Below are 18,038 nucleotides of genomic sequence, written 5' to 3' on the forward strand. Positions count from 1 at the left end.
CACTGTTCGGTAATTTGGACATTCTGAATTCTCCCTCATGTACCGCAACAGGCGCCCGAGTGTGGCGACGAGGGGATTTTCACAGTAACTTCATTTGCAGTGTTAATGTAAGCCTACTTGTGACAATAATAAAGGTTATTATTATGATTCACTTGAATTACTACACAATGGACTGACTCAGCAGAGGCTCACAAGTTTGCTTTTGTTTCAGCTTGGGGAATCACCTGCACAACAACATATTAGCTGCACAAATACACGTACCAGCTTTCCACTTTCTAAACCAGACTCCCAAAGGGTCTACATTATAGGATGCAACTTCCTTTGTGTGAGATGTTAAACTCAGAATTCCTCTTTCTGTTCTAGTGTTTTCAGCAATGCAGAGAATTTTCCTGGTTTTCTGGCCAACATTCTTCTTTTTAAGATAATACCACACACAAAAAATAAAACAGCGTAACAGGAAACTCATCAAATGGCAGCTTCTGGGACTTTCCTGGCACATTCAACTTCACAATAATAATTGCTGTACATTGCATATCAAAAAGGATCATTACAAACACATTTTCAAAAATTCTAAACAAAAACCATCATAATAAATGAAGTAGTATTTGAATATCTTTGTAAAGAACAAAAACTTTACATTTATATAACATCTTACTGGCAGCAGAACATCAAGTGCTTTACAACGAGTAAAGTACTTTTGAAATGGGCAGCATCGTGGCGCAGTGGTTAGCATTACTGCCTCATGGCACAGAGGACTCGGGTTCGATCCCAGCCCCGGGTCACTGTCCGTGTGGAGTTTGCACATTTTCCCCGTGTCTACGTGGATCTCACTCCCACTACCCAAAGATGTGCAGGGTAGGTGGATTGGCCACACTAAATTGCCTCTTAATTGGAAAAAAAAAAAGAATTGGGTACTCTAAATTTATTTTTAAAAATTAAAAAATAAAGTACTTTTGAAGTGTAGTCATTATTGTACTGTGGGAAACACGGCAGCCAATTTTGTGCACAGTAAGTCCCCCCAAAGAGCAATGCAATGGTGAGCAGTGAATTTGTTTCTTTTTATGGTGTTGATTGCGGAATAAACATTGCCCGAAACACTAAGGAGAACTCTGCTGCTCTTCTTCAAATAGTGCTACAGGAGCTTTCACATCTACCATAGAAGGTTAACACGCCCTCAGATTAACATCACATTTGTAAAACAGTAGCTTTGGATGTTTTTGTACATAACAGGGTTCATTAATGTTCCTTTTCAGCATCTGAAAAAATCCATTCAATTGCTCTTATCGACAATATTAAAATATGGATTTTGTATCACCCCAACCCTGAGATTATTTAAATGTTATTGCAGATTTAAGTGCTACAGCATGAATATCAATGCAGGAGAGGATGTCAAAGTTGACAGGTCTCCTTGAATAGAAGCCCCTGAAATGAGGCTAATTAGGACGGCAAGTATTGAGATTATAACAGAGTTGTTAGCGAATGACTCAGAATCCCTACAGTGCAGAAGGCCATTCAGCCCATCAGGTCTGCACCGACCCTCTGAAAGAGCACTTTACCTAGGTTCACTTCCCCACCACCCTATCCCCATAACCCTGTAACCTGACCTGCACATCCCTGGACACGAAGGGGCAATTTAGAATGGCCAACCCACCTAATCTGCACATCTTTGGAGGAAACCAGAGCACTGGGAGGAACCCATGCAGACAAGGGGAGAATGTACAAACTCCATATACAAACTCCACACAGACAGTCACTCAAGGCCGGAATTGAACCTGGGTCCCTATCCCTGTGAGGTAGCAGTGCTAACCACTGTGCTATTGTAGAAGTAATGAAAATATTTACTGTACAGACCTGTCACAGCTTGACACTGATCTTGTCTATGTACTCTGGCTTGGAAAACAAAAGCCAGAGCTTTGAGAAATAAACCAATGAGTTTATTTTTCCCATATTCCTTGCCAGTACTATTATGATAAATTGCCAATCTCATGTCAGAGAAAAACAAATCACATGCTAAACAACCAACATCCCACTAGCGGGTTTGTTGCCACATCAAACATGCACAAAACGTGGGAGGAGGAGCTGGGAGAAGATAGAGGATGGTCTATGGGCGGACGCGTTGAGTAGAGTAAACGCGACCGCAACATGTGCCAGGCTCAGCCTGATACAATTTAAGGTCGTTCACCAGGCACACATGACAGTGGCCCAGATGAGCAGATTCTTTGGGGTTGAAGACAGGTGCGCAAAATGTGCGGGAGGACCAGTGAACCATGTCCACATATTCTGGGCATGTCCGAAGCTTAGGGGATTTTGGCAGGGGTTTGCAGACGTCATGTCCACGTTGTTAAAGACAAGGGTGGCGCTGAGTCCAAAGGTGGCAATTTTCGGGTTGTCGGAAGACCCGGGAATCCAGGAGGAGAAAGAGGCAGACGTTCTGGCCTTTGCTTCCCTGGTAGCCCGGAGACGGAGACTATTAGCAGGGAGGGACTCAAAACCCCCAAAGTCGGAGACCTGGCTATCGGACATGGCTATCTTTCTCTGTTTGGAGAAAATCAAGTTCGCCTTGAGAGGGTCACTATTCGTGTTCACCCGGAGGTGGCAACCGTTCGTCGACTTCTTTGCTGGAAATTAATCGTCGGGGGGTGGGGGGGTCAATAAGGGTGGGACCTGTACGAGAGGTAAATGGCGTTTGCACTATGTTTATGGTTTCATGTATAGTTTATTTTGTCATTGTTACTATACCGAAAATACCTCAATAAAATCATGCACAAAACCCAAATTAACCAACTTAAAATATCTGCTGTGTAAATCAGATTCATTTACCACCCAGTGAGCTGAATGTTAACAGTGTGGGGAGACCTATTCAAATCTGGCATTTCTGCTTTTCAGATAGCATTTCTGCTTACTGGGCCACTGAAAGCTTCTTAATGTGGCAAAAACGTCGCACATTTATCAACAGTTCTGGAAGTATCAAACTATTGTTCTTCAGAGTGGACATCGTGAGTGGGAATCTTCAGAAAAGTCTGGATTTAATGAAAACTGCTAGACTTGAAGCATATGGCTCATTTTCAGCATTGTCCAATACGTTGCACCAAGTGGCTGATTTGGAATCCAGATATAACTTAATTGCATCACTAATTAATAAATTGAAAATGAAAAGATATTCATTGGGCAGGTTAGCTCACTACTATCATGTGATGTATGCACCGGTTAAATGATATGAAAGTAATGTGAGGCATTTTATACTAACTTTAGTTCAAGTAGCTAAAACAGTGTTGATGTGGGAACACTGTAGTCAGCAATCTATTTGGACACCATCGGCCTATTTCATGCCAGAATTCTCTCTCTCTTCCCACCTCAATATTGAAGCGATGTGACTACTGTTATTCCTCTACATGAGGATGATGAGAGATCAACCTTTGCTGCCGGTGTCAGATCTCTCCATGTCAAGAACACAATAATTCCTCTTCTCAACATTTTATAACAATCTAAAAATTACACGCACATTAACAGACTGGAGAGAAAAAGTTCAGAACAATGTACTTGCCTGGAACAGGAAATGCATTTGCAGAAATGTAAATAATAATTTTTTTTCATTATTTGAGACAAGTTTTATATGAGCCAGAATTTGTTGTAGCAGGTCAATAACTCACGTCAGTTGTTTGTCGGACTTGCCGCAAGCTGCCTGCTTAATTGGGATTATCTTTTGTGCTGCAAGTTGATGAGTGTGGAAGTCGATAACATCACAGTGGGACAAAGTGGGCGTCTGGAATCTCAGTGAAGAGGTCAATCAATTGCACATCTCCTTAATCAGTTGAAAGATTGTGAAATTAACAGAAGTGTAAATTAGAGTGGGTGAAGAATCTCTAACAAATCTCTCAGGTGCTCACTCGCTAACAAGTTTAATTGTCCACCTAAGAAACAAGTGTTACAGGTCATGGGTTCTTACATCGCTGAGGAGTCCGATCCAAGAGCCGCATCTTCGACCACACACTTGGCAGGTGTTTCTGGGAGGTGGGGGGGTCAATCCTTGGATCCTAGATCACTGGTATTCCTTTTTCAGGCTCCTTTTGCGGGATTGCTCTTGCTGTCGGGTGTTCTCGAAGAATTGTGTCCCTTCAATCCAAGCTGAGCAAGGGACTCGCAGGTGTCGATGGCTATGTCGCATTTCTTGAAGTAAACCTTCAGGTCGTCTCTGAAGTGCTTCCTTTGTCCTCTTGTTCGGAAGCCTTCCTTGAGCTGGGCAAATAAGATTTGCTTTGGCAGTCCTCTTGACATCCTAAGCACATGGCCGGCCCAGTGGATTTGTTTCGGATTCCAGGTTCCGAAATTTAGTTTAACTTTGATGGTGTGGTGGTGGGAATACTTTACACGAAGACCCCCCACTGATGTCTTTTTTGCTTTCAGGAAACCAAAGTAGATATCGAAGAGATATGGCTAAAATACCTCAAAGCTGATTAGATATTGGGTTACATCTGGAGATTTGAAAACAGCTAATGCTGCTCTAATCTTTAAAGAAAAAAATCTGACATGTGACCCAGGGAATGACAGATCTATTAGTTTCACTCCAATGACTATCAGAGAAGCAGTAAAGAAAAAGGAGTCAAGTTCAATCCGACCTGGGTTTACTAAACCAAGGCCATGCCTAACAGATTTATAACTGGACAACTACAACTATTTCCTACGCTCAATCTAATTTTTCAATCCTGTTATTTCTTTTTCTATACCCAAGTTGACTCTAATTCGCCACATTCCTTCTGGTAATTTCTCCGTTTCCTTCTCTATCCTTAAAATTAGTTGGTTAAAGATAATATTTGTAGTATGACAGAGGTGGATAAACATGGACATGTATTTATAAATAAGCCCAATTTTATGATTAAACTTGATAAATTAAGCTCCTAAGACTGAATTCCAAATTAGATGTAAAACTTGGAAACATCAGTAACAAATCTGTCCACTTTACACCAGAACTGGACTCAGTTCCTAGCATGTTGTAGGTAGTGTTTCACCTTCTATTCCAGGCAGTCAAACTCGGGGATGCAACCCGCGGGCAGGTGTTGGGAGGGTCGCGGAGCTGTCTGTCACGGCGCTCCCGATCGCGCAAATCTGCGTGCAACAGCCACAGCAGCCAGTTATTAATAACGCCGGCTGCAAGCGGCCATTAAAATGGCCACGAGCATGTAAAGAAAATGCGGCCGCACTGCGCATGCGTGCCGATCATCGGGCACGCATGCGCAGTGTGGCCACTTTTTTTTTTTAAAAACGGTTGCAGCTTTTTGTTTTACAAGTTCGGGGGGCTTTTATTCATTTATTTTATTCATTTTATTTTTAATTTATTTTACAAGTTCGGGGGAGGTTTTATTTGATAACATTTTACAGGAAAAAAAACTTTGCCCTGGAAATTGCTGGAAGTGCAAGGCGACAAAGGTCTGATGCGAATCTGTGAGGGGAACAGGGCATATAGGACTTTGGTGAACAAGGGGGCCAGCAGAATTCTTAACCAACTAAATTTAAGAATAGGGAAAGAAACCGAGGAATGATCGGGAAGGAATATGGCACATTGAGTACAGAGAGTACTTTCCGACACCAGAAGGCTTCACCTTCATCCAACAGGTTCCATTGGAGGAGCGCATAAGAGGGCCAAAGGGACCCAAAACCATTTCCTCCATTTTTGTCAGCAGCAAACAAGGCAAGAGAAAATGGTGGGTCGCGCAGGTCAGCCGGCATAGGCCGCAAAGGTCGGCTGGCATGGACCGGCCAGCGTGGGCCACGATGGCTGGCCGGGTTGGGTCCCTGGAAAAAAAGTTTGAAAAACACTGTTCTAGGGCAGCACGGTAGCACAAGTGGATAGCACTGTGGCTTCACAGCGCCAGGGTCCCAGGTTCGATTCCCTGCTGGGTCACTGTCTGTGCGGAGTCTGCACGTTCTCCCAGTGTGTGCGTGGGTTTCCTCCGGGTGCTCCGGTTTCCTCCCACAGTCCAAAGACGTGCAGGTTAGGTGGATTGGCCATGATAAATTGCCCTTAGTGACCAAAAAGGTTAGGAGGGGTTATTGGGTTATGGGGATAGGGTGGAAGTGAGGACTTAAGTGGGTCGGTGCAGACTCGATGGGCCGAATGGCCTCCTTCTGCACTGTATGTTCTATGTTCTATGTATGTTCTATTCAGTGCACCCAGTGGCATAGCAGCATTCAAATAGAGTGCACCATCAGTTAACTGAGTTAAATTGAAGATGCATCTATTAATATCCATAAACTCCTTTTATTATTAGACTTAGTGAATGGCTATAATTGTTTACAGACCCAGTAATTGCCGGGGAAATAAAGGCGAGTCTATTGTGCATGGGTATTATCACTATGAAATAATCCATCAATCGGTGGAGAGGAGTTGAGTTGCCAATTGTGAAATTTGCAATGCTCTGCCGTATCACCTCATGGAAACAGATGCATATGACTGCAAGTTTCAAGATAATGGTGTTTTTGTGCAGTAAATATGCTGAAACCTAAAGCTGAATATTGAAAGGACTTTTTTTAATGATGAGATTTCTGTTCCTGCAAAGCGGATTGATAGCTCTAGCTCAGGAAAGTAGCAAATGGAACTGGATCCTCATTCTTGCAAATAGCAAACTGCTCTTATTAATGTTTTATTCCTCATTAACTTTTCATTTCTGTTTTTTTTTCCTCTCAATCCAATATTACATTCTCTCTATTTCTCTCTCTGTACTTAATTTGCCATATTCCTTCCCGATCATTCCTCGGTTTCTTTCCCTATTCGTAAATTTAATTGATTAAGAATTCTGCTGGCCCCCTTGTTCAACAAAGTCCTATATGCCCCGTTCCCCTCACAGATTCGCATCAGACCTTTGTCACCTTGCACTTCCAACAATTTCCAGGGCAAAGTTTTTTTTACTGAGGCAAAAAGTCCATCTAACAGGGCACATTACACGATGCCCCACTCGAACAGTTATTTACTTACAATATTTTACTGACTCCTTCCAAAATGAACTCACTGATTAATTTTCTGATTATGATCATACTTACTTGAACTTACTAGATTGCAGGTGAATTCAAGTTAAAACAATTAAGTTAAAAAAATTAGAAAGCCAAATTATAAGTAATCTTAATTTTAGTTAATGTTATGTTGTTGCCACTGTTGGTTCAATTGAGTTAACAAGATATTCAATTCATTCCAAAACCAGTTGTGAAAACTTTTGTAAGTGTAGCAAATGGTTTGCTGCTGAAGCAAACAGTACATTAGAAACTGCTAAGACATGGGCACCAATAGGCTTCGAGGAGCGTGTCAAAGGAAGCACATACCTCATAGTATAGGAGCCAACCATTCGGCACACTGGGCTGGATTTTCCGGAGCCCCAGCCGCGTGGTTCCTGGCGGTGCACTGTTCGCTGGCGGCAGGATTCGCTACTCTCACCGTCAATGGGATTTTGCACTGAAGCCACCCCACGCCGCTGGAAAACCCGTGGGCAGGGATGAGCTGCTGGCGGGAAAAGAGAATCCCAAGGCCGGAGAATTCCGAGCGCATCATTATGGAATGGAACAGAAATTCACTTGATATTCAGTGCCAGAGAAAAGATTAAATTGAATTGAATCGATTAACTCAGTGTTCAGCTAATCCCGAACCCAGGTCCAGAGCAGCCAAAAGCATCTTTTTAATTATCTATTAGGAGATGTATAATAGGAATCAATAGCAGAAGGGTTAAAATCTACCATTGAAACTGCCACATCCAGTTCCATTCTCAATATAGAATGACTATACTTTTGCATCAGTTTCTCATTTATTCGTAACTTTCTTTTTAAGTCTTAGTCGAGAGCACATTTTTTCCCCTTTCAAAGTGATTTGTGAAGGATGAAGTGGTATAATTATTCCGCTTACAACCTTACAGTATGCCTCTAAATAAGACCATATTGTTCATTTAATACATATTACAAGACTTTCTTTCCATTATAACGTGAGGACACTTGGGACAGCCCTCTTGGTGTTTCTAATATTACATAGCGCTGCAGTTCATGGTTTGATTCCACATTGCTTCTTGATTCAAGTCTCTAGAATTTTCTTCAGAGGAGCGCAGAAATATGTGTTTTGAAGAAAAAAAGGTTGGGTACAAAAAAGTGCGCATAACATTTGGGGTCTGCAGTGGAAAATATAGAAGGGAAAACAGATGTGACTGGAAGTTATGAATTTCCACCATTTCTGAGTAGTCCAATAATGAGCTAATGCAAGGATTGGGCCTTTGTAAAATCTGTGCAATGGTAGTAAAGCACTTCTGCAAGTTTTGTGTACATGGACAGCACATTAACAATGTTAATTGTTATTGCATCATACGTTTTGGCATGGCCAAAATACAGAAAAGGAATTGATCTGGTGCATCATACATCCTCTGCCTATTCCATGTCTAATATTACACAACAGCAGTTCAATCTCTCTGCTGTGGTGACCAGGTCACCATTAACAGGTGGCCAACTGACTCTCCCTTCACCACTGTCTGTATTTATTGGTATTTATCAATTTGGCACAAGGAACCAGAGTGACGTACTTGGATTACGTGAAATCAGAATGATCTGAAAACCCGATTTTACCAGATTTCATCCACATCAGTGAGACCATTTCACCTCTCAAGAACCACTGCCAAACCTTATGTGCACTTTCCTGGACAAAATCCCCTCCCTTCTGGCGTCATTCAACCTCTATTGTGTCTTTTTATCCTTCCAGGTGAACTCATTCTGCTGTTACCCTGTTGTCACTCAGCTCTATCTTTCACACACACCTCTACCCATAAGCACTGCCAAACTCCTCCATCATGCACGAGTCCTATCTTGCAGCAATTTCTGTTTTTGAAGTTGACTTGACTTACTTTCCACAATGACCTGGCTCATCAATCCACACTGGAACAACAAAAATAAGTCTCCTCCAATTCCTCTTACATAAAAAAAGGACGTTGTGATCTATTTGTTCTGACCTACCAGCATGACTGATACCTCCACCAATTTACTTCTGAATGCTTCGCACAAGGCCACTAGCAGATTTCAACCTATCCATTCCCATGGTACAAACCTATACACGGTTCGATTATCAGTCTACCACTGCTCCATCTCCTGAAAAAATCCTACAATTTCAAGAGCATTCTGGAAGGCAATAATGATCCTAAGCTTCGTTTCCTCCTCATAAAGAACAGAAAATTCTGGAAATACTCTATCAGGTCTGGCAGCTTCTATGGAGAGAGAAACAGAGTTAACACTTCAAACATTAACTGTTTCCTTCCCCACCAGATGCTGCTGGATCTGCGGAGTATTCCCAGCATTTTCTGTTTTTAATTCAGGTTTCCAGCATCTGCAGTGTTTTGTCTTTGTTCCTTTCTTCATCATAAGCCACCTCCTAGATCTCCTTCACCTCTACCTTCAATCCACACACTGACAATAAATGTGTGCAGTTTGTGAACTCCAAGAGACATACATTTGACAGCTTCAAAATCTTCCATCCACTCCCCCCCCCCCCCCCCCCCCCCCCCCCCCCCCCCCCGGCCTACCCCATATCATCCCACTGTCCTTTCCCACATATTCCCTATTCTGACTGCAAAAAATCTAGATCCTTCATGTAGTTGACTAACAAGTTTCCTCAATCCCATTTTGTCTGTTATGACCATCTCCTTCTAGCTCTATGCTCAAAAACTAAACTCTTGCTATCCATTGGTGCTGTCTGTACTGTTTTGAGGATGGTCATCAGAACATCTTCCCTCAAACAGTTGCCCCAGACTCCTTTACATTTTCCTACATAAATCTTTAGAGTCATAAGAGTGACACAATACAGGAGACGGTCCTTCAGCCCATCGACTCCACACTGACATTTCTCGTCAGGTTAACCAGTTAACTCCACACTCGATTAATTCATCAATCACTCCCTGTTCAAATCACTCCAATCTGGTTTCCAATCCAACTGCACTGACAACACCCTGGAAAACATTAGCAGTAAAGTCTTGGATTACTGCAGCATACTGTCACTCTTTATCTTGCTTGATTTATCTGCCATTTTGGAAGGATTTATCCCTATCTTCTCCATGGCCTCTCTTCTGTGATGCATTTATTGGTAATATGCTCTGCCTTATTTTAGAGTCATAGAGTTATATCGATTCATACAGCACAGAAAAGGCCCTTTGGCCCATAGCATCTGCGCTAGTCATAAACAACCACCTAACCATTCTAATCCAATTTTTCCAGCAGTTGGCCCATAGCCTTGTATGCCCTCCGATGCAAGTGCACATCTAAATATTTCTAAATGTTGTTGAGGGTCTCTGCCTCCGCCACCCTGTCAGGCAGCGAATTCCAGAGTCCCATCTCCCCTGGGGAAAAGTTTTTTTTCTTCACATCCCCTCTAAACCTCCTGCCCCTTATCTTAAATCTATGCCCCCTGGTCATTGACCCATCCACCAAGGGGAAAGGTTTGTTCCTGTCTACTCTATCTATACCCCTCATAGTTTTGTACAGTTCAATCATGTCCCCCCTCAGTTTCCTCGGCCCCAAGGAAAACAATCCAATCTCGTACAGTTCAATCATGTCCCCCCTCAGTTTCCTCGGCCCCAAGGAAAACAATCCAATCTCTTTTCATAACTAAAACTCTCCAGCCCAGGCAACATCCTAGTAAATCTCCTCTGCACCCTTTCCAGTGCTATCACATCCCCCCTAAAATGCGGATTCCAGAACTGCACAAAATACACTAGCTGCGGCCTACCAATGTTTTATATCGTTCCATCATAACCTCCCTGCTCTTAAACTCTATGCCTCGGCTAATTAAAGGGTAAGTATACCATATGCTTTTTCTCAGAATTGCTTCCAATAGTTTCCCCACCATTGAGATTAGACTGACTAGTTTCCTGGTTTATCCCTTCTTGAATAATGGTACCACATTGGCTATCTTCCAGTCCTCCGCCAGAGAGGAATTGAAAATTATTGCAAAATTATTTCCTCCCATGCCTCACCACCTGCCAGACCACTCAGAACATCCTCTCGGTCTATGTTAATCTCTTATATTTTATCCCTTTCATTTTCTCTCATTCCCAACATAGCCATTTCACCACCTTGAATGAGTTCCCCTGCTGTGCCATTGTTCTCCATCCTCTTCCTAGTTAATGAATGGTACACAAATTATTTTTCTATCCCATGTTCCCACCCAACTGATTTATCCTGCAGATCCTTACTGCCCAATTACCACAAACAGTTTATCAAATCCCAAGTTATTTTAATACCTTCAAATCTGCTCTATTACTCCACACTAGACAAGCTCAATTGCTGGCCAAAGTAATGGGTGTCACAATTTGGTCGAGGAAAATATGTTTTAAAATAAAATATCAATTATTTCTCAAGGCTTAAATAATTGATAACTGCTTGGTTATTATACTTTGAACTAGAAGAGGGAGCAACTTTATAGAGATCCCTGGTACGAAAGCATTGAGAGTTCAGTACTTTTCATGGACAAAATAATTTAACATAAGGAAATCAAAATCCTAGGTACAAGTACTTTGAATATTGTACACTTACTCTCACCTCTATTTAGGATTGGGAAGGAGCAAGAGCTTTGCTTCATCCTACAAGTACTCATTTTTCTATGTGCAGCAATGCAGTAGAACTGCAGGAACTCATCTCTGTAGCACTGGCACAGTGTTTTCTTTGCTCACAGAATTCTCTTTACAAAATGCTGCTGCAAATAAAAAATATGTCTGATCAAAGTTCATGAACCTAGATGTAATTCTCAAGGAAAATCCTCACTGCTTTAAGCTGGTGACTTGTAAGAGAATCCATGTTTGTGGGATGCACGAGACAGTGGTTCCCCTAGAACATGCCTTCCAGGAAAACAAATCTGTTCCACATATGTTTTCCGAAAGCTAAAGTGACCAGCATAGTTGCACGTTACAAGTAAACACACACATTCTTTCAATCTTAACTCAAATGTACCTGTAAATTGCTACAAGGTCTAGCAAAGTTGAAAAGCATGATAATTTTGCAATTAATGTTTTATTCAGTGTTTTAAGGTATTGGAGGGAACCAACAGCTTTTCACGTGTATCTGAAGCTCTAGCTGTCATTAAATAGTTTAAGTAAATAGTCCTGGGAAAGGAAGGGGTGGAGAGGGAAAGAACCACTTTGGAATTATTTTGGCAAGCAAGAGAGCAGCAAGTGAATTTTTAAAAAAAGGAAAATGACAGTAAAGAAAAATAGAGACATTAGAGTCAGAGCCAAAAGTAACAAATGGCCCAGAAACAAGGGGCGCGATTCTCCGCTCCCACGACTAAGTGCCCACGCCGTCGTGAACGCTGCCGAGGTTCACGACAGCGCGAAACAGCCCCAATCTCGACCGATTCTGGGCCCGAAAGTGGGCTAGGATCGGGGCCGCGATAAACTTGGGGGGGGGGGGGGGGGGGGGGGGGGGGGTGTCGCTAAAGCAGCGTCGTCAGGGCGTGCCGGGCATTGGCGCCGCATAAAAGCAGCGCTGCGTCATCCGCCACCTAACTGCCGTCACCCGCGCATGCGTGGTTGCCGTCCTCCCCGAGGCCACCTCGCAAAAAGATGTTGGATGGATCTTGCAGGGCGGCGGAGGAAAGGAGGTCCTCCTTCAGAGAGGCCGCCCCGCCGATCGGTGGGCACCAATCGCGGGCCAGACCCCTTTTGAGTGCAACCCCGGTGGAAAGAACCCCCCCCCCAGCATTCCCGCGCTGTTCCCGCCGGCAGCAACCAGGTGTGGATGGCGCCAGCGGGAAGCCGTCGCTTTGGGCAGGCCGCTCGGCCCACCCGGGCAGGAGAATAGCGAATCGCCATTTTGGGTGTCCCGGGCGATGCTCCGGCCTGCGCCGTGCAGAACACGACGGGGCCGTTCCCGCCGCTTGGGTGCATCGCGGGAGGGCGTCGGACCGGCGTCACGGGGGAAAATGGCGTGCCAGACGATTCTCCAAACCGGCGCGGGAGCGGAGAATCATGCCCAAGATGTATACACGATCTGGTTAGGAACGCCATAGGCACAAAGTATAATCTGGTCTAGTCTAATTATACAGTTTAGCCAGAGTATAGTCCAATATTCAAAGTATATGTAAAATATATAATGAGAACATACATTATGTATATTGTTCAATACTTTGGATTGGATTTGTTTATTGTCACGTGTACCGAGGTACAGTGAAAAGTATTTTTCTGCGAGCAGTTCAACAGATCATTAAGTACACGAGAAGAAAAGGGAATAAAAGAAAATACATAACGACTATAGGTTAAGTAAAAAATGGATCTGTTTGGGAGAGCTCGCAGAGAGTCGCCTCGCTCTGGCGCCATCTTGGAGAAGCTTAAAAATGTTGAAATGTTTAAAAATAACAAGCTATCCATATTCATCCCAATGATTAACATGAACAATGGTATGTTCCATTGAGACATCTAGTCAATTATTAAAAGCAATAAATATTTGAATATTCTTTTACTGTGGAAAGCAACTCATTCCAATCACAGGTAGGAAACATAAAGCTTTTTATTTTTCTTAATACAAGACAGATGAGAAAGTGTGTTCAACGTGGCTCAAGTACTTATTCAATCTGTTCTTTCAGATTTTTTAAACTACAGTCTGGTGAAGACAGGAGTTGGGACCAAATAAAAACAAAAAAGAAATGCTGGAAACACTCAGCATAACCTGTGGAGAGGGAAACAGAATTGACGGGTGCGATTTAACACAAAAAAACAGAGTCCTGTTTTGGGCGTGTACAGCGTGGTGCTTATGTAGTTACATTTTATATGTTGTGTTGCCCTATTATGTATTTTCTTTTATTCCCCTTTCTTCTCATGTACTTAATGATCTGTTGAGCTGCTCGCAGAAAAATACTTTTCACTGTACCTCGGTACACGTGACAATAAACAAATCCAATCCAATCCAATGCTGAGATATTAAATGAATACTTTATATCCATCTTTACCAAGGAGGTAGATGCTACCCAGCACATGGTGACAGATGAGGAAACTCTGTCCCTCGAAGGGTTCAAATTGATAAGGAGGCAGTGCTTAATAAACTTCTGGTATTGAAAGTTGACAAGGCACCAGGACGGGATGAGTCGCATCCAAGGAAGTGAGAAGAGAAATTGATTTAGATAGGTCAGTGGATGTTGTCTACGTGGGCTTCGGTAAGGCCTTTGACAAGGCCCCTCATGGCAGACTGGTATAGAAGGTGATATCATATGGGATCAGAGGTGAGCTGGCAAGATGGATACAGACCTGACTCGGTCATAGAAGACAGCGGGTAGCAGTGGAAGGGAGCTTTTCTGAATGGAAGGCGGGGACTAGTGGTGTTCCGCAGGGATCAGTGGTGGGACCTTTGCTGCTTGTAGTATATGTAAATGAGTTGGAGGAAAATGTAACTGGTCTCATTAGTTAAAATTTGCAGACGACACAAAGGTGGTGGAATTGTGGATAGTGACGAGGACTGTCAGAGGATACAGCAGGATTTAGATTGTTTGGGGATTTGGGCGGAGATATGGCAGATGGAGTTTAATCCGGAGAAATGTGGGGAAATGTATTTCGGAAGGTCTAATACAGGAGGGAAATATAAAGTAAATGGCAGAACCCTTAAGAATATTGACATGCAGAGGGATCTGGGCGTACAGGTCCACAGGTCACTGAAAGTGGCAACACAGATAGAGAAGGTAGTCAAGAAGGCACACAGTATGCGTGCCTTCATCGGCCAGGGCACGGAGTATAAAAATTGGCAAATCATGCTGCAGCTGTATTGAACCTTAGTTAGGCCACACTTGGAATATAGTGTTTAATTCTGGAGGCTTTGGAGAGTGTACAGAAGAGGTTTAGCAGAATGTTGCCTGGTACGGAAGGTGTTTGCTATGAGGAGGGGTTGGATAAACTTGGATTTGTTCTCAATGGAACGACGGAGGTTGAAGGGCGACCTGATAGAAGTCGACAAAATTATGAGGGCATGGACAGAGCGGATAGTCAGCAGCTTTTTTCCAGGAAGAGTAAATTACTAGGTCAAAAGTTTATGGTGCACGGGGTAACGTTTAGAGTAGATGTGCGAAGGAAGTTTTTTTTATATACAGAGGGTAGTGGGTGCCTGGAACTCGCTGCCAGAGAAGATGATAGAAGCAGGTATGATAATGACGTTTAAAGGGTCTTGACAAATACACGAAAAGGATGGGAAAAGAGGAATACGGTCCCCGGAACTGTAAAAGGTTTTAGGTTAGATGGGCAGCATTGTCGGCACAGGCTTGGAGGGCCGAAGAGCCTGATTCTGCGCTGTCCTTTTCTGTGTTCTTTGTTCCAGTCATCTCTAGACTCAGGGGAGGTGTCAGAGAACTTGAGAACTGCAAATGTTAGGTCCTTGTTCAAAAAAGGTTGTAAGGATAGTCCCAGCAATTACAGGAAAGTCAGATTATCAGTGTTAGGCAAGCTTCTAGAAACAATTATTCGGGATAGATCTAGTAATCACATGGACAAATATGGGTTGAATAGGAATAGCTAGCATGGATTTCTAAAAAGGAAATTGTGTTCAATTCACTTGCTAGAGTTTTTTTGAGGAGGTAACACAAATGGTTGAGGAGGATAATGCTGTTGATGTGGTGTCACGGACTTTCAGAAGGCATTCAACACAGTACCACACAACAGATTTGAGAGAAAGGTTATAGCTCATGGAATAAAAGATGCAGTACAAACTTCGCTGAACAATAGGAAGCAGAGCATAATGGTCAATGGATATTTTTTAGGCTGGAGGAAGGTTTGTAGTGGTGCTTCCCAGGGGTTGGTATTTGGACCCTTGCTTTTTTTTTCAATCTTGGTGCAGGGGACAATTTCAAAGATTGTGGATGAAACAAAACTTGGAAGTATTGTAAGCTGCAAATAGGACAAGTGTAGACTTCAAAAGGACATAGACAAGTTGATGGAGTGGGCAAGAAAGGTGGCAGATGAAGTTCAATGCAGCAAAGTGTGAGGTGATGCATTATGGTAGGAAGAACACGGAAGGGACAATACAAAATAAGGAGTAAATTTCCTCAAAGGGTGCAGGAGCAGAGGGACCTGGGTGTAAATATGTATGGATCATTGAAGGTGGTAGGACAGGTGGAGAGAGTAATTAATAAAACATAGTTTTTAATAGGGCCATAGAATCATAGAATTCTTTCAGTGCAGAATGAGTCCATTCGGCCAGTCTACACCGACCCTTTGAAACAGCATGCCACTCAAGCCCGCACCCCACCATATCCCAATAACCCCTGAACCTATCGTATACATCTTTTGACACTAAAGGGCAATTTAGCACCTGCACATCTTTGGAATGTGGGAGGAAACCCATGCAGACACAGGGAGAATGTGCACACTCCACACAATCACCCAAGGTCAGAATTAAACCTGGGGAGAGTACAAGGGCAAGAAGGTTTTGTTGAACTTATACAATACACTGGTTACACCTCAGCTTGAATACGGTGTACAGTTCTGGGTGCCACCAGAAGCATGTGAATGCACTGGAGAGGGTGCAAAGGAGGTTTACGAGAATGGTTCCAGGGATGAGAACCTCCAGTAATGAGGATAGATTGGAGAGATTGAGGCTTCTCCTTGAAGAGAAGAAGGCTAAGAGGAGACTTGATAGAGATGTTCATCATCATGATGGGGCTGGACAGAGCAGATAGGAGGAAACTGTTCCTGCTTGTAAGAGGATCAACACAAGAGGGAACAGGTTTAAAGTGATTTGCAAAAGTAGTAAATGTGTTGTGAGAAAAATCTTTTTCACACAACCAATGTTTTGGGTCTGGAATGCACTGCCGGGAAGTGTGGCAGAAGCAGGTTCAATTGAGGGATTGAAGGGAGCATTAGATGATTACTTGAATATAAACAACGTGCAAGGATACAGTGAAAAGGCAGAGATTGGTACCAAGTCATGATGCTCATTTGGAGAGCCGCTGTCGCACTGGCTATAATATTTTCTCTCAAAAATTGGTCATTGACTAAAATAGCAGAATCACCGAGTTAATGATAGCTCGTTTCCTTTTTTTTATAAATAGGAGGTACTGTTGCGGTTGCACCTTCTTGAAGCATTCCTTACCATAATGAATGCGATTAGAAAATATACTCAACTGGCTTTTATTTAGAGACCCAACAGGCCACCAGTTTAATAGCAGTGCAGGTGTCAGTTACACCTAATAATATCAATGCACTCATTAAATTAAATATTGAAATTGAAGTACACACAAAACCAATTCACACCTCATTGGTACAGGAGGTCATGAAAGGAGCTTCTTCCCTGCCCCCATCAAACTGCCACTGGATGGATGATGGATTATAGACCAGATGTATTTAATCGCTTTATAAATTGTAGCTGGGGGACCAGAGAAAGAAGATACTTGTGTACCGACGAAACAATCCAACTATGCGCGACATTTATATCGAAATAACGATCTGGTGAACCAGCAGCTCCGGCTGTCGGTCAGCCCAGGCCGCGCGCTTCCCGGGAGACAGGGCCCCGGGGCGGGAGGTTCGGCTCGGCTGGGTGGCGCCAGCCGCCGCTGTTTCACACCGAGGGACTTGGGTTGGGACAAATACCTTTGGTGCCGGACTCGCTTCGCCGCTCAGGGATTTCATCCCGAGTTTAAACGCTGGGAATCTAAGAACCCTCCGGAGACTGGGCGCCGCCATCTTGGGGTTAAAGGTCGCGCTGAGAACGTCCCATGTCACCGCGTTCGAAATTGGTTTGAAAAGCCCCCTAAAATGTGTTCTGGGGATCAGGTTACAGCTGAAGTCGGGCCACTCTCTGGTTTAAGGATTGATTGTGACTCTCCCAAAAAATGTCATCGGTCATCAGAGGTTACAATAAAATCAAAATGCTGTGGATACTGGAAATCTGTAATAAAAACAGAAAGTGCTGGAAACACTCAGCATCTGGCAGCATATGTGGAAACAGAATTAATGTTTCGTGTCCAATGTGACTTATTTGAATAAACACATTCTCTTGCTGTAGAGTACTGACTGTGTGTCCGTGAAGTTAGAATCATAGAACCCCTACAGTACAGAAGG

The 18,038-nt window shown here is 43.2% G+C and overlaps 1 protein-coding gene across 4 annotated transcripts in view; it reads right to left on the reverse strand.

Annotated features, from left to right (window-relative positions):
• Positions 1 to 17,692, reverse strand: part of wars2 (tryptophanyl tRNA synthetase 2, mitochondrial) — a 73,331-nt gene extending 55,639 nt beyond the window's left edge. The window contains exons 1-2 of one of the 4 annotated variants that reach the window (XM_072513747.1): positions 17,568 to 17,677; positions 11,548 to 11,701 (exon numbers count right to left, since the gene is read on the reverse strand). Coding sequence is in view for 1 of the 4 variants with exons in the window: in XM_072513743.1 (XP_072369844.1) it covers positions 17,568 to 17,660 (93 nt within the window). In the remaining 3 variants the exon portion in view is untranslated. Of the gene's footprint in view, positions 1 to 11,547; positions 11,702 to 17,567 lie in introns of all 4 variants that reach the window. The other 3 variants (XM_072513743.1, XM_072513745.1, XM_072513746.1) reach the window with 3 other exon arrangements.
• Between the last annotated feature and the right edge of the window lie 346 nt (positions 17,693 to 18,038).

The sequence above is a fragment of the Scyliorhinus torazame genome, chromosome 8, assembly GCF_047496885.1.
Source record: "Scyliorhinus torazame isolate Kashiwa2021f chromosome 8, sScyTor2.1, whole genome shotgun sequence".
In the NCBI taxonomy this organism is placed as follows: Eukaryota; Metazoa; Chordata; class Chondrichthyes; order Carcharhiniformes; family Scyliorhinidae; genus Scyliorhinus; species Scyliorhinus torazame.